General features: G+C 37.2%; 1 protein-coding gene across 1 annotated transcript in view; it reads right to left on the bottom strand.

The window, feature by feature from the left end:
- ccbe1 (collagen and calcium binding EGF domains 1) overlaps positions 1-19,655 on the bottom strand; it is a 77,242-nt gene that overhangs the window by 13,039 nt on the left and 44,548 nt on the right. The window contains exons 3-5 of the mRNA XM_026929306.3: positions 5,103-5,155; positions 2,937-3,071; positions 2,308-2,445 (exon numbers count right to left, since the gene is read on the bottom strand). Coding sequence (XP_026785107.2) covers positions 2,308-2,445; positions 2,937-3,071; positions 5,103-5,155 — 326 coding nt within the window. The remainder of the gene's footprint in view (positions 1-2,307; positions 2,446-2,936; positions 3,072-5,102; positions 5,156-19,655) is intronic.

The following is a 19,655-nucleotide window of genomic DNA, read 5'->3' as shown; positions in this document are numbered from 1 at the left end:
ATTAATGTTAAATACACATCTCCTTACAGAATCAACGATCACACATGCTCTTTTAATCTGTTTATTATTAGTGGAGCGTCCACTGTACAAGTCCCTGTGAATGAGCTGTTACTATGGAAACCATAATATAAACCTGTGATTTGCAGCTGCGCTACTGTCAGAGCTGCCATTATAGAAAATTAATCAACACCTTCTGACCAATCAGAGTCCAGAATTCAACAGTGCTGAGGAATAAATAAAGGTAAAATAATCCAGCGAGTTTATTTATCGAATTATTTTTGTGGGAATGTAATTGATTAAGAGTACTCATTTACGATTATGGACAGAAAAGTCCCCTAAAACAATTCCCCTAAAATAACACGCAAGTATATTAATGTAGTAAAATTAATGAAATATTTTACACCTTTGTGCATAACATTAAAAAGAAATGAAAAGGAAATGAATGGTGTATGAACAGGACCTTCAGTAAGACCTCATCTTGTATGAACGCCCTGAAGCGCAAGTTTTAATAAAAACGTTGATATAATATCTCATTAATTCGAAGATATTATCTCGTTGTTTCATCTTCTTCATCTTCATCTTTTTCTTGACTTAATATTTAACATAAAACATAGATCTCGAATAACTTCCACTAAAGCAACATCTGGCTTACGTACTAACTACAAAACAGCGTATGGAATAAACATGACAATAAGAAGAAGCTAGAATAAGAACTTAACACAACTTAATAACATAATCTGGACTTTTAAATACTGAGTAATTAATCTTAACTGATGTAAAGTGTTTCATTAGCTTTTGATAGCTGATGAAATATAAACACTTTTTGGACATGTGGCGTCCTTAAAGACACATTCAGGGGCCATTATGGAGATTCCTAAAGGACTGCATAAAAAAAGAATGATGTGCAAAACCTTATTTTTTTTTATTTAAAAAAGTGATTTATCATCTTCAGTCATGTACCAGAGTGTGAACGTGTTTCATCGCTCCCACGGAGATGTAGACGAGAGAGAAGAACAGATGATAAACTCCAGAGAGCGTTTCAGCAACTCACCGCTTCATTAAAAAGCGCAAACCTGCTGCGTCCTGTGTGTGTGTGTGTGTGTGTGTGTGTGTGTGGGAACCAGACCAGTGCAGCAGAGGAAAGGGGGGTTTATTTAAACAGGCAGTGAAAGGAGAGGGTTAATGATTACCAGGTGACGCGACTCAGCAGTTGATGCTCTATTAATGTGATGGTGTACACAGCGACGGCCGTGTTTGTGCACCAGTGGAAATGTAGCAGAAAACTGAGAGAGAGAGAGAGAGAGAGAACATGAGAAAACAGAGAAAGAGAGAGGGGAAAAGAAGAGATGGAGGGACTGTGGTGGGGTTTCCCTCCACCTGTGTTCTGAGAATTTTAAAATGTGCATGTGAGAAGTGCAGGGAAAAAAGAGTGTGAAAAGAAATGATTTCATTATAAATGCTAAACATAAGAATCATGTTTTTAATAATAATAATCATCATCATCATCATTATTATTTTTATTAAACTGTTTTGATTCTAAAAGACTTCTAATAAGAGTAGAGTACTTTAATGAAAAGCTCAATAGATGGATAGCTAGATAGACATAGAATGATATACAAAGGAAAACATAGATAGATAGACAGCTAGATAGAGATAACATCTCTACACCTTCACCCTCAATGAAAATACCAGGGTCTATGAATATGCATAAACATGCAGATTTTACAGCAGCCCCGTGTCGTCCTGTCATCATAAACAGCTTTATAGGATTCAGCAGAAGAGTAGCTGATGAAACCATGAAGACGTTTTTACAAAAAAAATCTGTGAGGTTTGATTGGGAACGTACCAACAGAACTAGAACTGGTGGGGGGTTAGCGTTATCATAGTACGCATTAATTTTATGAGTTTACAGATTTATAGTAGCTAACAGAATCCTGTCCAATCAAATTTATCAGCTGTTGGAGAAAAAGTCTAGAATTCTGACTTTTTCAAATGGAAAGTGGAGAGCAATTTGTCGCATAGTGAGTGGAAAATCCTTAACCCCGCCCCTAAAGGAAACGTAAACCTCCGACATTTTTACACAAACTGTTACGACTTTGCAGGAGTGAGTTCCTGTTTTTCTTTACATTATTAAAACTTATTAAATTAATAAAAATGGAGGACTTCCTGGCTGTAAGTTGTGGAAACCCCACTGTTACAGACCGACAGAGGTCAGGAAGTGTGTAAGGTGTATGTAGAGTGTGTGTATAAAGTGTGTGTGTGTGTGTGTGTGTGTGTGTGTGTGTGTGTGTGTGTGTATAAGTGTACCTCTTTGGCCTTTGCTGCATGTCTTGCCGTCCTCCTCCAGGTAGAAACCCGTCTCACATTCGCACCTGTAGCTGCCCGGAGTGTTGATGCAGATCTGAGAGCAAACCGTCTCGTTTTTACTGCTGCACTCATCGATGTCTGGAGGAAAGAAGAGAAGAAACACAAGAACACAGGAAGGAGTAAAGATAGTAAGTTTAAAAAATGCTAATAAAATGCTTATGATAAATATTGATCGTTATGATAATTATGATCATAGCGCTTGAAGTGATTATTTAAATATTTAAATATTCACTATTTATACTGTATATTCATTAGCTATTAGGAATTTTCTCATTTAAAATTTAATTAAAAAATTTAATTAAAATTTTGAGTCATAAACATGTAACAAAGACCTACAAGACTGTCGATTTTATTTTAGTACCAATGCAACACATTTTCGTAACTCTACCATAATTTTTGGAGTAGCACGTCTACCGTAAATAAACCGTAAGTAAACAAACACAATGCAAAAGTGTATCTGGGGCTTTGCTGTAGAAGTTCACAGCACCTGCACCTGCATGAGGGCAAAAAAAGGAACGTATACTTCAGAAAATACGCTAACATACACGACTTGCGTTTCCGTGACTCACCTAAGCAGTAGGGTTTCTGCCGGTTTCTATGGCGTTCTCGGTCGTAGCGGTAACCGGGGTAACACGTGCAGACGACGCGGCCGAAATGATCCGTGCACTGCTGCTCACAGGGGGCGTCGGCGCACACGTCGTAATCTACACACACGCAAAAATAAACACAAATACAAATGCTTTATAAAATAACACTGTGTAAATGTGTTTTTAATCAGACAGGATTTAATTAATTCTAAAATTAATTAATAAAATTAATAGTAATAACATTCTACGGTATAATATGCTAGAACAACTTTTTGCCTGGAAATATGTTATGAGTTGCACCTGTTGCATTTTACTTGCAATTTATCTCCTTTTCATGTGCAAATTGGCGCTCAGTATTTGGAATCTTGAAGATTTTAAGATTATTACTCGTCACGCTGTAGGAGATGATCTCAATAAAATCTAGGTTGATTTCTATAACAGATGGCGTGATGACGTGCGTTCTGCGTGTCAGACTATACGATGAAGATCCTCTGACGGTAGATCTACGATTAAAGAAAATCACTACTTTTTATTTACGTCATCAATCAACGTGATCGTGCAGAAAACGGGGCTCACATTAACAAAATAACATTCTTGCCATAATAAGGAGAATTTTTTCTATCCATTACAATGTTTTGCTAAAGCTACTACCGTATTTGAGGCGGTCCTGTGAGTTCGCCATCCTCCGATTGGTGGATTTTAGTTAGAAACTTCTCACACTGACACAACTTTGTTGTCGGCCATCTTTGCTATCTTTAGTTGCGAAGGCACTAAATTGAGGGTCACGTTATGCGTTCTAATACAGCTGATGTCAACTCAAAGAATTCTTTTAAGATGTGCAACTTTTTCTACAACATCAAATAAATCATACAGCATATTAAGACGGCTGTAGTCTGTTATCTGCATGTTTAACTGCTTTAAATTTTACTGCACCAGACTTCAGTAAATCATTATTTACACACCCACACATCCCTGGAACACTTCTTTAATATTATTCCTTATTTAACTGCCATTCTGTACGGATTTCTTTCACATGTGGTTTTAATAGCGACCGCAGAGCCGCATGTGAAACCATAAATGAAACCGTGAATTAAACCGTAATACGAACCAAAAAAACCTCAGGAGTTTAATAACTGTCAGTGTCTGAGGCTAAAATCTAAATATGAGGGTGAGTCAAATGAAAGCCTTCATTTTTAAATTTATTTTGCATTGTTTATTGCAAACAGGTGTCAAGAAAACATCATTTTTTTACATAATCTCCATTTGATCCCGTGTTCCAGCACTTAACGAGTGTCCGGATTCCTTATAAGGTTTTCATCTGATTCACTCTCGTTTATCAAAACACAGACAGCTGTTTGTAGAAAAATACAATTACTAAATGTTACAAAATGATATCCAGATCTACTTTAATTTTGTTTTAATAAGGTGTTTTCAGTTGCTGTAGAGATTTTTATTGATTTATTCTACAAAGAGAAAAAGGAAGAGGGAAAATTTAGATGTTTAGTTCTGACGAGACGTTCCTGAAGTTCTGTGTTTCTCATCAGTAAGAGCGGATGAGGAAACATCAGCTCAGCTCAATCACACGGAAAATAACCACTAAACTACCTCATACAGACACATAAAACACCCCACCAACACACACACACACACACACACACACACACACACGGTAAACTGTTCATCGTGTGGCTTGGCGTGCCAGAAGATGAGGTTTCCCTCTGAAATTTATGACTAAAATCCTGTTAGTGGTTTCAACCTCGAAAACCTCCGAACAGAATCTAAAAAGAAAGTTTCTCTGTGTGTCTGATCATTTATAGACCTTTTATTACTGAACAAAACCTGACGTTAATTCTATATAATGAAAGAAAGGAAGAGAGAAAGTGACAGAGTTAAAGCGATGAGAGGAAAAAAGACTGAGGGGCAGAAAGAGAAAAAGGGAAAGAAAGAAATAAACCTGAAGGAAAGCATGAGTTAGAGAGAGAAAGAAAAAGAGAGAGACACAGAGAGAAAGGAAGATGTGCTGACAGAGAGACTGAGAGTGAGACAGAAAAGAGAGAAAAAGGAAAAAAAGCATAGAGAGAGAGAGAGAGAGAGAGAGAGAGAGAGAGAGAGAGAGACAGGAAAAGTGTGACAGAGTTCGTACTGTACCTTCAGGAATACACTGTCCCAGGACGAACTTAAAGCCTCCACAACACTTCTTCCTACAACACAGGAAAAAGGCAATAAAATTGTGTTACACCAAATACAGCTGTGACATTTATTTTAACCTTATCTCTCCTCCTTATCTCTCCTCCTTATCTCTCCTCCTTATCGCTGTGATGACAAATATACACCACTCCAAAGACTCGACAACAAGTAAGGAATAACACTCTCCGTGTCCTGCTGTTATAGGAAAGTGATCAACAGTGACATGGTGTGATTTATTCCTCTTATTCCACAGCAATTCATCAACGATTACAACGATTTCTTTTTCATTTTATTAAAAAAATTACATGTCATATTTTTCCTCTGTATATATTTACATTTAAAGTTGTGAAACGTTTGTGAAACATATTTATACACCACAGCGCTGATGGATTCTGCACTCTGATTGGTCAGAAGCTGTTGATTAATTTTCTAGAACAGCAGCTCTGACAGTAGTGCAGCTGCAAATCACAACTTTATATTAATACGCTCGTTCTAATACATTATCGTTTCTACAGTAACAGCTCATTCCACATAAACGGATTAAAAGAGCGTGTGTAATTGTTGATTCTGTAAGGAGATGTTTATTTAACATTTATGGAAGGAGTCTCCAGTGTCAGAGGTAAAGCTGTAACTCTAAGTTTTCCGTCATCTTGCGGTTTCAGAGAAAAAAGAGAGGCTGGTGATGGAAAGAGTGTTTATAGCTGCTATAATGCAAGTGAGAACAGGAACTAACTTGTTTCACAGCCATTGAAAAACATTAAGTGTAACCATAAATGGATAAAAAATTTAAGAATAACAAAATTTTGTGGCTTGCTGTTATTGGAAAATAATCAACTTCAGGGTGGTCTCAGTGCCTCTGCTTCATCACAGCACCCCATCATTGATTATTTTCCTATCACAGCATGATACGGAGTGGTTTACGCCTGACTTAGAACACTTGCTCCTCTCAGGTTGTTGAGCTGAACATCACTTGTGTAAAACAAAAGATCATTTTTAAACTCGAGTGTTCACATTTTGACCTGAAGTGAGCAGAAGTATTTTTATGTTTCTTTCCCAATCTGTGTTAATGTGATGTGAGTGTGTGTGTGTGTGTGTCTTGGCCAGAGCCTGTTCTGACTCACTTTCATACAATGCAACACTGATCCAACATTTTCTAACACTCCACTGGGTTTTATAAAAATTCTCTCATAACAAATTATCTCCTAAATTCAGTCTGCTTAGAAAAAAAATCATATACATATAGCGTATATTTGTTGTAGAATTATTATATAAGAAATACAACACTCTGTGTTGTGCTGTTGTGGTAAAAAATCAACAACAGGGTGGTGTGATGAAGTGAAAATCCTCTTATCACCCTGAAGTTGATTATTTTCCAATAACAGCATGTCCTCAAGTGGTTTATTCCTCTTTAATTCCACAGCAATTTGCCAATGATTACAGTTGTTGAATTTTATTAAAGAACAAAACATTGTACTTTTTTTTATCCATTTATGGTTACATTTAATGTTGTGGAATGTCCACGAAACACATTCCTGTTCTCACTTACATTATAGCAGCTATAAACAGTCGTGAACGCTAGAAAAAATAACATATTAGAACAAGAACAAAATAAAACTTCACAGTAGCAGCCATTTTGTTTCCCATGTTTTACTTACTGTAGTAATACGCTTTATATCATTACTTATAATAAATACATACATTATATATACACAATATTTAAACAGATAAAGTTCATGCCTTCCTCTGAGTTTAAGACTAATAACTATTAATGCAGTAAATATCTTACTCTGCATATATTACATAACTGTTCAAATGTCTTTAAATATCACTTCTGCTATATAAAAGAATTCTTATATACATTGCATTGTAAGATACATTTCTGCTGCTTACTTATTTTTGTACACAACATATTTTTTTGCATTTCAGTTTATTTTGTCCCCTGACTTACGACTATTTATAATTACCTGAACTCACTGCTTTATTGTCGGTGCTCTGCAACATGAGAATTTCACTCACCTCTGACCCTCGCACTAGCAAGCGACAAAGAGACAGGCGCCCGTTTATTCTCTACGTATGTACGCAACACGGAGGCGCAATTTCAGCAACAGCGCAACACACAGCATTTGAGATTTTATGCACGTTATTTATGATGTAGCAAATCAGTGAATCCAAACAATTGCCTCAGTTGTTTCCTTTGACCAATCCTATGCCAAGTGTGATATTTCTTCAGCTTTAGTTCCTACCTGCAGTTAGTTCCAGTTTATAGTTTGTGTAACGGGGGGGAGGCAGGAGAGACGGGAGAATGGGCCCAAGTGCAGAGTCGGCTTAAGGGATTAGAAAGGTTCTCAACCAAACTCAACTGGTTGTATTTTATTCACCCAGTAAATACATTTTTCCACCTGCCTAAAGCAGCAACTCTCACATTTGAGAACAGTGACAGATTTCCGTAAACCGAATGCAGTGTACAGTTGAGAGGAATCTCACGCTACAGTCTGAGGAATTCCCCCAAACTGTAATGATTATAACAGACTGGAATAAACAGTTCTGCCAATCTGGCCTGTCATTTTATAATAAATCAAACTGGAGAAATCTCCACTGCGCCGAAATCTGGACTTCACACGCAACCAAGAGGACAGAGTTAGAACAAACTGATAAAAAAAAAAAAAATTATTACCCAATGAGTCAGAGAAATGTAAAAAAAAATAAAATAAAAAAAATAGATTGCATAACATAGATTGTGTTAATAGATTGTGTTTTTAACTTAAAAACACTTGGGTATTTGAAATTCGTTTGTTAGCTGAATTTATTTTTTTTCTACTTCTACTACTACTAATCATGTGACCCGGAAACTCATTTAAACCCAAATGCTTCTCAGACCTCGTGTGCCGTAAACACACTAACAATAGGCATGTTACAATTCATCTATACAAATATTTAAGCACACACATCACTTTGCATTCTCCTGACTCCAATATGTTACGAAAAAAGCACATTCTTACACATTTCAATCGTCTGTATTCTTACAAGGAAAGGAATTCAGACAGTAATTTGTTGACTTTTTATTTACTGACTCCAGTACATTCAGGTCATCTCAGCAAGTGCTCATAAAGAAAAACAGAGCGGAGTTAAGCACACACTGAGGATTTATTACAGACCTCAGGCTTAAGCGCTCTTCAGAAGTTATGCAACTGTTACGCATGTAGGGCGGCATTTGAGTAAACCACCAGTGGTTGGAGTGTCTCAGTTATTCTAGCGTTGTTATTCAAGGACAATCTTAAATACATGAATATGACACATACACAGAACTGAATTTTTATGGATAAAATTATGAATAAACTTAAAATGAGCTGGAAACGTAGCAGATGAGTGCTCGGTCAGCTTATCCTTCAAACCATGGGCCGTTTTCTTTAGTATCTAATGAATAAAAACATCTGCATTATTTTACTGAATAAATTATTAATTTATTTATTAATTCAACAAATCAGAAAAGAACTGGTATCTGCCATGTTTGTTTTGAGCTGCAGTCACATTTATTCAGGAGAGGTTCTGTGAGATCTCGCGAATATTGGTCGGGATTTGTGAGCGTAATCTATCCGTGTGTGAAGTTTTGAAGTGTGCAAATGTTATGTTTTTGTCATTGGTTACGATTGTACAAATCTTGTTTTTAAAAGCTTGACTCCTGATTCTTAAAACCAAACAAACAAAGAAAGCACAAGTTTGCATTGAAAAAGCTTGCACAGTGTGTGGATTCGTTTTTAAACGTGTATTACGAGATGATATAAAGTGTAACTGCTTTGGTGGTCTGATACTTAAGGGGAAAATTATGGGACTGTTTTATGTGTCCTGACATTCCTGCAATTCAAAAGTCATAAAACACACACAGACACACACAAAGGGTGTGTCACATAACATTATAAATCTGTGTTCCACCTGATCCTCCTGTTCAGAAGCCTGTCAGTGTGAGAAATGAAAGTGTGTGACATGCTGTTTAACTTTAGCCATCTGAGTGTGTGTGTATGGGTGTGTGTGTGTGTATGTGGGTGTGTGTGTGTGTGTCAGTGACCTTCAAACCTTCAACACATCCGCTGAGCCTCGTGGTGAAGTAAATCAATCACGGACATGTGACCAGTTGCAGGATACCACACAGTATAGATCAAGTGTGTGTTGGCTGGAATGTAAAACCCGAGCAGTTACAGTGATAAACTTTAGTACAACGATAAGCTCACAGCCTCATTATTCACTCAGCAAAGATTGAAGGATTATAGACAGACTATAAACACACAGAGTTCTTTCTTATTATTCATGGAAGCTTCATCTATGCACACTGAGCACCTGAGCATAATAAATCACTGATGTGTTGTGAGGGTGCCAATACTTTAATCACAGTGAAAATTGAGATGATTTTGAGTACAATCATTTTCTGATGAAGCTAAAATACAACAACAAGAAAAAGAAGTTTAATTTTCTCAGATGGAGGTCTGTGATCCTACACAGGGTCTATAACAACATAATGAACACAGTGAACAGGAAGCCATTTTGGATTTGGCCTCAGTTAAAGATAATTTTGAGTAACATATCAAATGTAGAATTGAGCTAAATAACAAGTAGATAAAAAAATAAAAGGTTCACACAAGGGTGCCAATACTTTAATTGTACTGAAAATAGAGAGACATTTGAGTGCAAACTTTTTCAGATGATGCTAAAATACAACAACAATGGAAAGAAAGTTGCACGTTTTCTGCAGCTGGATCTTGAATGGTGTTCTGTTGTGCTTGGATATAATGTTATACCATTTTGGAAGCCATTCTGGATTCGGCCTCAGATGAAGACGGCGGACATTTTTACATGGATCATGACTCTTAATTTTATCTACGCAAGTACAAACAAAAGTTTATAATAGATTATGCTTTTGCGCAAGGGTGCCAATACTTTAATCATAGAGAGAGGAATCTTATATAGGGAGCAAATATAGTAAATAAGAAGCCATTTTGGATTCAGCCTTCGTTAAAGATGGCAGACTTTTACATGGATCCTGAATGAGCGCATTAGTATAAACCTGTGATTTGCAGCTGCACTACTGCTGTACTGTCTGGTTCTCACCACAGACATCAATCAGGACGAGTGTGTAAAAACTGACCAATCAAAGGCCTGCACTGTTATTAGCCCCGCCTATAATTCCCTGTTTGGTATTCGTGGTACAGTTCACACGGTACATGGCAACAGGAACAACAACTGGAAAAGTGCTAAGAGATGAAGAGATACACTAGGAGTCAGCATCTCTCTCTCTCTCTCTCTCTCTCTCTCTCTGTCTCTCTCACTTTCACACACACACACACACACACACACACACACACACACACGCACACACACTATAATGTATAACACCTGTGAGGACTCACATTAAATCCAGCAATAATCTTATAAACTAAGGCTAATCATAATTATACAAATGTTTTCTGTTTGATTTTGGAAGGAGAGCTTTCAATAAAAAAAAATATATATATATACAGTATATATGAAAATAATTAGATAATATAAATATTTCTATAAAATAAATACACTTAAACACACGAGCACAAAGGAAACGCGACCACACAGTGCGATTTTAGTACTTTTCTACGTATTATTTAACTACAACTTGGTTTACAAGTAGAGCAATAATAATTATAATATGGCATACAGGCTGGCTCACAGACATGTACACACACATAGACACACACACACACACACACACACACACAGAGGAAAAACAGACTTGGGTTTAATAATCCAGAACAGAGCAGCTGGAGGAAATGAAAGCGCACTGATCATTAGTTAATGACGTCGTTTTTAAGGCCAGGCTTTTAATCTGAATCCATAAAATAAATCAGTAAGCAGGTGGGACTCGCGTTTAATTACACACATTTCACCTCTTTCACACTGAAGCATCTGTAAACGCTAATGAAGAACAAATGCATGTGTGTGTGTGTGTGTGTGTATGTGTGTGTGTGTGTGTGTGTGTGTGTGTGTGTGTAAAAAGAGGAAGGTTTTATTAAAATACGCCACACGGCATGACTGAAGCACAGGACTGACCCACCATTAATCCACCTTCCTCTTTAAACACAGTATACTGAAAATGTATTGCGTTATATTACAGACATAAGGAGATACATGGCATCATAACGATGGCATTATGAAACACATCAGAGGAAAAATGTTCATCATTATCATCCCTGAGTTGTATCGTTTCTTCACGACTTTCCTCTGACGTGTCTGTGATTATTAACAGGAAGGAAGAATGATGTCTGAAACAATTTCCTTGTTTCCTTCACACACTGTGTAGACTTGTATCAGCTAGCAACCCAACTAGCGTGCTAACTAGTTACAGTACCAACTAGCTAGGGTAAATTTACATTGCGGAAATCATTGTGGTCAATCAATAATACATTAGGTAATTGTTTGCTAAAGCTAGCAAGACTATGTTATCGTGCTGTTAAATAAGCTAGCTAGCCAGATAACTAATGTAAACCTGATTAGCGCCAAACGTAGAACTGCATCCATGACCAGCCTCTCTTTTCTTCCTCTCTTGAAGTTAATAAGACAAAAAACTTGTCATGGTACAGAGAAACCGCAAAGAAGCGTAAACTCCTCTGTCCTAAAGATGTCGTAAAACTTCAAGTTACAGCTTTACCTCTGACTGTTACAAAGCACTGACACTGAAGACTCCTTCCATAAATGTTAAATAAACATAAACATTGGTATCATCTTTTTGTACTCTGTTTACGTTGAGCGTCCGCCATTCAAGTTGCTACGGAAACGATAAAGTATTAGAAAGAGCGCGTTAAACACTGGCGATAACAATGAATAATATCTTTATTGTATTTTTTTTTATGGACTGTAATCAGCTTGCTCTAACTTTCTTTAATTTTGGATTCAGGAGAGAAAGCAGTATGTATAGAAAAATGTAAAATATAAAAAAAATATTAACAACAACAGCAACAGCAGAAGCACAGAGACTCCAGAGAGTGTAACACATTGCTACTACGGGGAATGAGTGAGGAACGTGAAGAGCTCAGGAGAGACACAAATCTTTAGAAGTGTGAGTAGATGATGGATGTGTCTGTGTGTGTGTGTATGTGTGTGTGTGTGTGTGTGTGTGTTTGTGTGTGTACGTGCACAAGGCCACAGTTAATAAAGGTGCTCACACAAATTTCTGAATTCCACAGATATTTATCTGACCTTCCATTAATCTAAAGAATGTAAAGAAAGTACAATAAAAGCAAACAGCATGGGAACATGGATACACACACACACACACACACACACACAGTGGCTTGGAACGACTGAAGGTCACAACCCGTCCATCGAAAACACATAAATATGGAAGGCATCAGAGATCCAATACACATGCAGTGATGTGAGCTAGCTGTAAATCTGCACAAGAGAAAAACAAGTCACACACACACATACACACACGCACACACATATATACACACACACACATACACACACGCACACACACACAGGTCTGTTCAAAATTATACACTGTACTATTAGCGTATTTAACTTAGGTTGTGAATTCACCCATGTTTTCTAGAATGTTCTATATTTTCTGAAAATTGCTGATCGAGCTGAAAAGTTACGCAACGTTAACATATCGCAGAGCTCATGGAAGTTCGGTTTATTGGTCAATGCTAAGTGTAATCACAGTGTTTTTTTTTGTCAAACTGAATCTTTTCTTATTAATTTACCAACATATCTGAGGAAAATGTTGATATTCCGGACAGTTTTGTGTCATTTCTTCTCTCGTTCTGCATGCTAGCTAGCTAGTAAGATGAAGCGTTAGCCTCCATCATAGCCTCGACGGAGACAAGCAAGAAGGCAAAAGTGCAACAAGTCACTTTTGGACTGAGATTTTCTTAATTCTATCCAAAGTAAAGCGACAAATCCTAAGGAAGTAATTCCTCGGACCAGTCCTATGGCGCTTCTTCAGTTTCCCACTCATAACTTTACTTCTACATTTACTATAACTGCAGTTTCATCTTATCCTGTCATATAAAATATAGTATCGAGACATTACGAAGAAAAGTAGAGCTTGAAAGGAAGTAGCAGAGATTGTTGAAGGCTCTGGTGAATGTACAGTATGTAGCTAGTGCAATTAGCTTGCTTTGTTACGCTAAACTGAGAACGAAGCTAACATAAGCTGAGCACGTAACATGTAAGTCAAACATCTTTTTCGATTTTCACACTGATTAGTGTTATTTAATTTGGGTTTAACTAGCTAGCTTTAGAGGTTATATTGTATGTAGCTATTCAACAGAAATAAAAACAGGCCACGCCCCTAACTCAAGCGGCGATAGTTGCACTCGTTATACACCCACAGGAGAAAAACTAAAGCGACAGTAACACGGTTTAACACTGACATGTTCACAAACTATCTTTACTTGTGCATAGTTGTAGCTTGGGTCAAAAACACGAGGGACAAAGGTTCATCTGAGGTAATTAAAAAAAAAAAATCCAGAACACATGCTAAAGTCAAACCAAATACAAACAAAAAAACTACAAGACTAGAATTCTTCAGCTTCCATAAGGAAAACACACTTTTGTTGTCAACATGTTTTGCTTAAAAGTCAGTGGCTGTCATTGTCATGTTTTTATTGTTGTTCAGCTCTTCGGCGTCTGCTGAGACTTTCACCCCGCCATTTGTTTATTTCTTTCTTCCTGTCGCCTGCTTCGCTGTCCAAATAATGGCAAGCAGAATAAACCTCAGCCGAAGAAATGTGCTCTGGATAAATTGGAAGCTTGATACCTTGATTTCCTGGAACTGGTAATCTGCATTAGCGTGACGTTGTTTAATGCTGAAGTAGACTGAGCTGGATTTATATACTGATATATTTCTAGTGTCCATCTTGTCTCTTTGTTATGGTGTGTATCTGCGTTACAGAGCGATTGCGTGAGTGTTTTTGATAAATAAACGTGTCACCAAGGGCCTGACTCATGTCTCCTGACACACGCGCACACACACACACCCACGTGCGCTACACACTCCTGCTGATCCAAAGCATCTCTGGAAATTGATCAAAGGCTGTTAATCCCCATCACATCACACACAAACAGCGTCCATGCCACGTGTTTCTGTCTCTGTTTTATCTACCAGATATAAATGTGTGGTTATTGAGGCGTTTACAAAAACCATCTCAAAAACAGATCTCTATCAAACACTACATTTATCTTTATTTGTTTGTTTTTATCTCCTGAGGTAAAATCAGCTACATTTACTCACGTTTATCTGGCTAGCATTAACTAGCAACAAACACTGGCTAGTGTTAACCTTGCTAACAAGATTTCATCTTTCTGCCTGTTCTGCTAATCACTCATTGGCTAATTTCTAGCTTTTAAAAAGACACTCTATACATACCAGATTAACCATAGATTTATTTTGAAATGTGTAACATTAGCTCGAAAATGATCACCAAAAAGCTAGCAGTAATCTCTTGAGGTAACTTTAGCTTAGATAGCAGTAAACTAGTGAGGTGATTTTAGCTACAATTACTGACTTTTATCTTGCTAGCATTTTCTAGCAACAAACACTGGCTAGCGTTAACCTTGCTAACAAGATTTCATCTTTCTGCCTGTTCTGCTAATCACTCATTGATTAATTTACAAGTTTTAAAATGGATAGGAAAATCTATAATTGCTTTTAGAGTAGCAAACCTAAGCACAGATTTTGTGAAACATTAGCTAAAAAAATCAACACAAATTTACCACTCTTTGGTAAAATTAGCTAGCAGTAACCTCCTGAGGTAACTTTAGCTATTTAGCAGCAACTCTCTTTGGTAAAATTAGCTAGCAGTAATCTTCTGAATAAGGTTTAGCTATTTAGGAGTAACTTTCTGTGGTAATATTAGCTAGATAATACTAATCTCCTGAGGTGATTTTAACATTTACGGACATTTATCTTGCTAATATAAACTAGCAACAAACACTAGCTAGTATTAACCTTGCTAACAAGACTGCATCTTTCCACCTGTTCTAGTAACATTATTATTATTTTAGGGAAGAATGAGCTCATCCACATTCACACTCTCTCTCATTTCACACAAATGCTAATCTGGAGTCATTTTGTTTGCATGAAAACACCTGCACTTTCCTCCTTTCACACTTTATTTCATTAGCCATGATGACGCGGATCAGGTTACCCGTCTTAGATTTAGTGTGACCTCAGTTGTCCATGTTTGTCTTAACGCTTTGGTTACCACACAGACACACACACACACACACACACACACACACACACATTGATGTAAATGTGTGTAGCATGTATGTAGCATTAGAACCAAGAAGGGGAAAAAAAATCTGAAAATACCACTAACTCTAGCTAAATTTACTACAGGTTATTGCTATCAAACTTAGCCAACAGCAGCCTCCTCCTAACAAGCATCAGAACTGCTTACCATTTTAGATCTTTTATTCCTAAATTTAACACAATAAACAGTGTGTTAAAATTACTTTTAAGCTAGCTGAAGTTACCACAGGATACATTACCACAGCTAGCCTGGTTTTACGTCTATTTAACATTAGCAGGATTGAAGTAGCCACAAAGTTACCACAGGAGATTATTGCTAGCTAGCTAGCTGAAGTTACCAAAGGATAATACTGCTAGCTAGATAGCTAGCTACTGTGCTAACCTCAGCTAGCTAGCTAGCTAGCTGGAGTTAGCACAGTAGGTCACTGCTAGCATTTTTGTGATATTTTTCCCTAAATAAATCTGTGCTAGTAAAACAGATTTTTAAAAACAGATCCGTAAATTAGCCAGTGAGTGATTATTGGCTTGTAGCTTGTTAGCAAGGTTAATGCTAGCTTGTTTTTGCATCTATTTAATGCTAGCAAGATGAATGTCTTATGCTAGCTAGATAAGGTGAATGATTATTGCTAGCTAGATAAGGTTACCACAGGAGATCGCTGCTAGCTAAACTAAATTTAGCACATGAAATTACTGCTAACATTTTTGCCACTTATTTCTAAATAAATCTGTGATAAACCAAAAACAGTAAAGAGTAAAAAAAAAAAAAAAGCAAAAAACAATGAATGTTTCATTCCTTACATATTTAATATTCATGGTTTTCATCAAAAGCTTTGTAATTACTACCTGGCTGGGACAGAGAAAATACTTTTAGTAGTTAGCTTTGTTATGCTAGTTACTGTATTTACACTGCAATTCTGTGGTAAAATTAATGCTAACAAAGTGGTGACTGCTTTAAAGCAGCAAATTTTGATTGACAGGTCATCACAGTTTACTACAAAATGCTTAGTATGTAGTATACACGCTACGCAAGTGTGCTATTTTGCTATTTTGAACGCAGCCCGTGAAAAAAAAATCGACTCGTTAGCCAGAAGGTTATTTCTCTTTGAGCTATGTGACCTCGGCTAATCTGTTTCAGCAGTGTCAAGAGAGCACAGTGTTCACATCTGGACCTCCTCCCTGCCTCTCAACACCACACACACACACACACACACACATCATTACATATTACACTTTACATACACTGTCACATCAGCTGCTCCTGTTCATGTGCATCAGTCTGGGCTTTTTTTTTTTTTAAAATATATATATGTCTATTTCACATTTCGAGATAAATATTATCTGCACTCTGGGAACACTAAACCGTCCCACCAGGACATTTTTCAGTTGAAGTCTGTCGCTTTCGAGAGAAGTGAACATGTATATTGTGTAGCGCTGTCACAGCTCGTAGAAATCAGCTGTGTGTGTTTATGTAAAGTGTTGAGGTATCAGGAGTGTGTTTGTGTAAGGCTTTTTGAGCTGGCGTGTGTGTGTGTGTGTGTGTGTGAAATGCGACGACTATACACATCATAACCTCAAACGCTTACACTCCTTTCTGTTCTGGATTCTGATTGGTAGGAAGGTGTTGATTAATTGTCTATAACAGCAGCACTCTTTCTAATACGTTATAATTTCTATAAAACGGATTTTTAAAAAACGTTGATGTGGTGACGTTTTCTGTAACTTTTCCGACATCTTCAGGACAGAGGAGTTTACGCTTGGTGGTTTCTCGGTCACAAGACAAGCTGCGTTGAACGTTTTATTAACATCACGAGAGAGAAAAATAGAAAGAGGCTGGTGAGGGAACGACTGTTTATTATTACTAAGTGAAAACAGGAAATAACTTGTTTTACAGACATTCCACGAAATTAAGGATAAAAAGTATGACGAATCATTGTTTAATAAATAAAGAATTGTTGGCAAATTGCTGTGGTTTCAGAGGAATACAAACTGTAGAGACGAACTGTTATACAAAAATAATCAACTTCATGGTCGCAACAGTATCTCTGCTTCATCCAATTATTTTTGTTTAACAGAACACGGATTTATTACTCTAAATAATTTTTATCTTGTTAAGATAGCTCGTAAGACGTGTCAGGAAAACAAATACAAAATCAAGTTTTTTACCATTATTTATTAATTTGTCTGTTAGTTTTCTGTGATGCTAAGCCAACACATAGTGCACTACTAAAAATCAAACTGGATGCGAACGAATTTATTCGTAAATCGCTCTTTTTTTTCTTTCGTAACTCCAGTTAAAAAAAACCTTTACAGCATTTACTACATATAGAGTTAAGAAGACATTGTGTACATTTTATTTTGTAGATTTAACAGGAGCTTATGTTTACAACCATCTTCAGCTAGCTAGCTAAGGTGTATAACTAGCTAGATAATGAATATTAGCTAATCTCAGACTCTGATTTATTTTAGACTTTCCAGTGCAGCTTGTAGCAACCTCATGTTCTCAAAAAAGGATTTGTTTTTCACTCACTAAATATTTTTTGCTACTTTAATTTTTAACGAAATGTTACATACTGCTACTTTAATGAGGAGGTCTGTATCATGCTATTGCTTTTTAGGAAGTTTTTTTGTTTATATTTGGGAATGTTTTTAAGGATTATTTCATGACAAAGATGTTCGATGGGAAACAGCAAGAGGAAAAAATACACACAGCACAGATAATAAATAAATACAGACATGAAAATATATGAAAATATGTGTGTGTGTATTTAGATGAGGTACCTATAATAAATGGATGAATGAGGGGCTGAGAATTCCTGCTTTTCAGCAAACTTTGTGTAGTATTCTTTGTAGGTTTCGATAACCTCTGTGTGTGTGTGTGTGTGTGTGTGTCTGTGTGTCTAAATGGTGACGTTCTGTATTAACACATCATTTATCATGGCTATATGCAGTTTGGGACGCAGCCACACTGTACAATAACAACACTGTATAATGAACGAACATTATGCTGTGTGTGTGTTTGCATGCTGTCAGACAGAAGTTCGATGACCAACCACCATACATGAGCTAAAATCTACAATCTCTCTCTCTCTCTCTCTCTCTCTCTCTCACTCGCTCTTTCTCGCTCTCTCTTTGTTCAGGGCGGTCTTCAGTAAAGTTCATTAGAGACACGTCTGTTCTGTCTGTGCTTCTGAGGGAGGTTCTTAATAATGCATTTCAGATCAGAACACACACACGCACACACACACACACACACAGACTTTACATTCCTGCACACTGAGTGCAGATGTGTTCTCCCCCGCATACACGCTCTCTTTCACTCTCTCTCTCTGTGTATCGGAATACCCCTGAGCAATCTTTTATGAGTGCCGTAAATGTGTGTGTGTGTGTGTGTATATGTCTGTGAGGTGACAGGCTCACCAGCTTCTCTGCCAAGTTAAAGACACACCTGTCAACGCCTCCATATGCAGGTTATATTAAATACATAATTGGCTTCAAATGGATGTTTAATGTAGCGTTCAGCCTGTAGGCTCGATCTGACGCTGTCATAATATTGCTTTCAGATAATTCAGACAAAAATGAAATACATGCAATGTCCTCTTCCGACCATCCGACCATTCTCTTCACCGAGGACGCTCTTGTGCTTGTTTGGTCCAGTGTTATCTCAAGGTCGGAGTACTCCAGCTCCTTCCTGGCAGGTCTCTGCCTGCGTGCCTTCAGACCCCCACATCTGCTCGACTTGTTTTTAATCTCCCCATTGCTGCATTCCCTCCACTCACTTCCTGTAACTGCTGCATCACATTTAAAACACTGATGTTCGCCTACAAAACCAAAAACATTTATCAAAACACTCATCAATCCCCGCTCTACGCCACGTTCCCTTCGAGCCTCTAGCACGACCAACTGATCCTCGAAACACAAGCAAGACGCGCCACATAAATGGATTGAAAACATGTATAATCGTTGATATAGTGAAGGAGACGTTTATTTAACATTTAAGGAAGGAGTCTCCAGTGTCAGCGCTCTGTAACAGTCAGAGGTAAAGCTGTAACGTTAAGATTTCTGACATTTTCAGGTTCTTGGTAACATGACAAGTTGCCTTTACCTTCAAGAGAGAAAAAAAAGAGATGCTGGTGAAGGAACAACTGTTTATAAATGTGACTGTAAATAAATGTAACTGTAAATGGATAGAAAGTACAACCTGTCGTTCTTTAATAAATAAATAATTGTAG

This window comes from Pangasianodon hypophthalmus, chromosome 15, assembly GCF_027358585.1.
Source record: "Pangasianodon hypophthalmus isolate fPanHyp1 chromosome 15, fPanHyp1.pri, whole genome shotgun sequence".
In the NCBI taxonomy this organism is placed as follows: domain Eukaryota; kingdom Metazoa; phylum Chordata; class Actinopteri; order Siluriformes; family Pangasiidae; genus Pangasianodon; species Pangasianodon hypophthalmus.
This window is presented reverse-complemented; position numbering and strand designations above follow the sequence as displayed.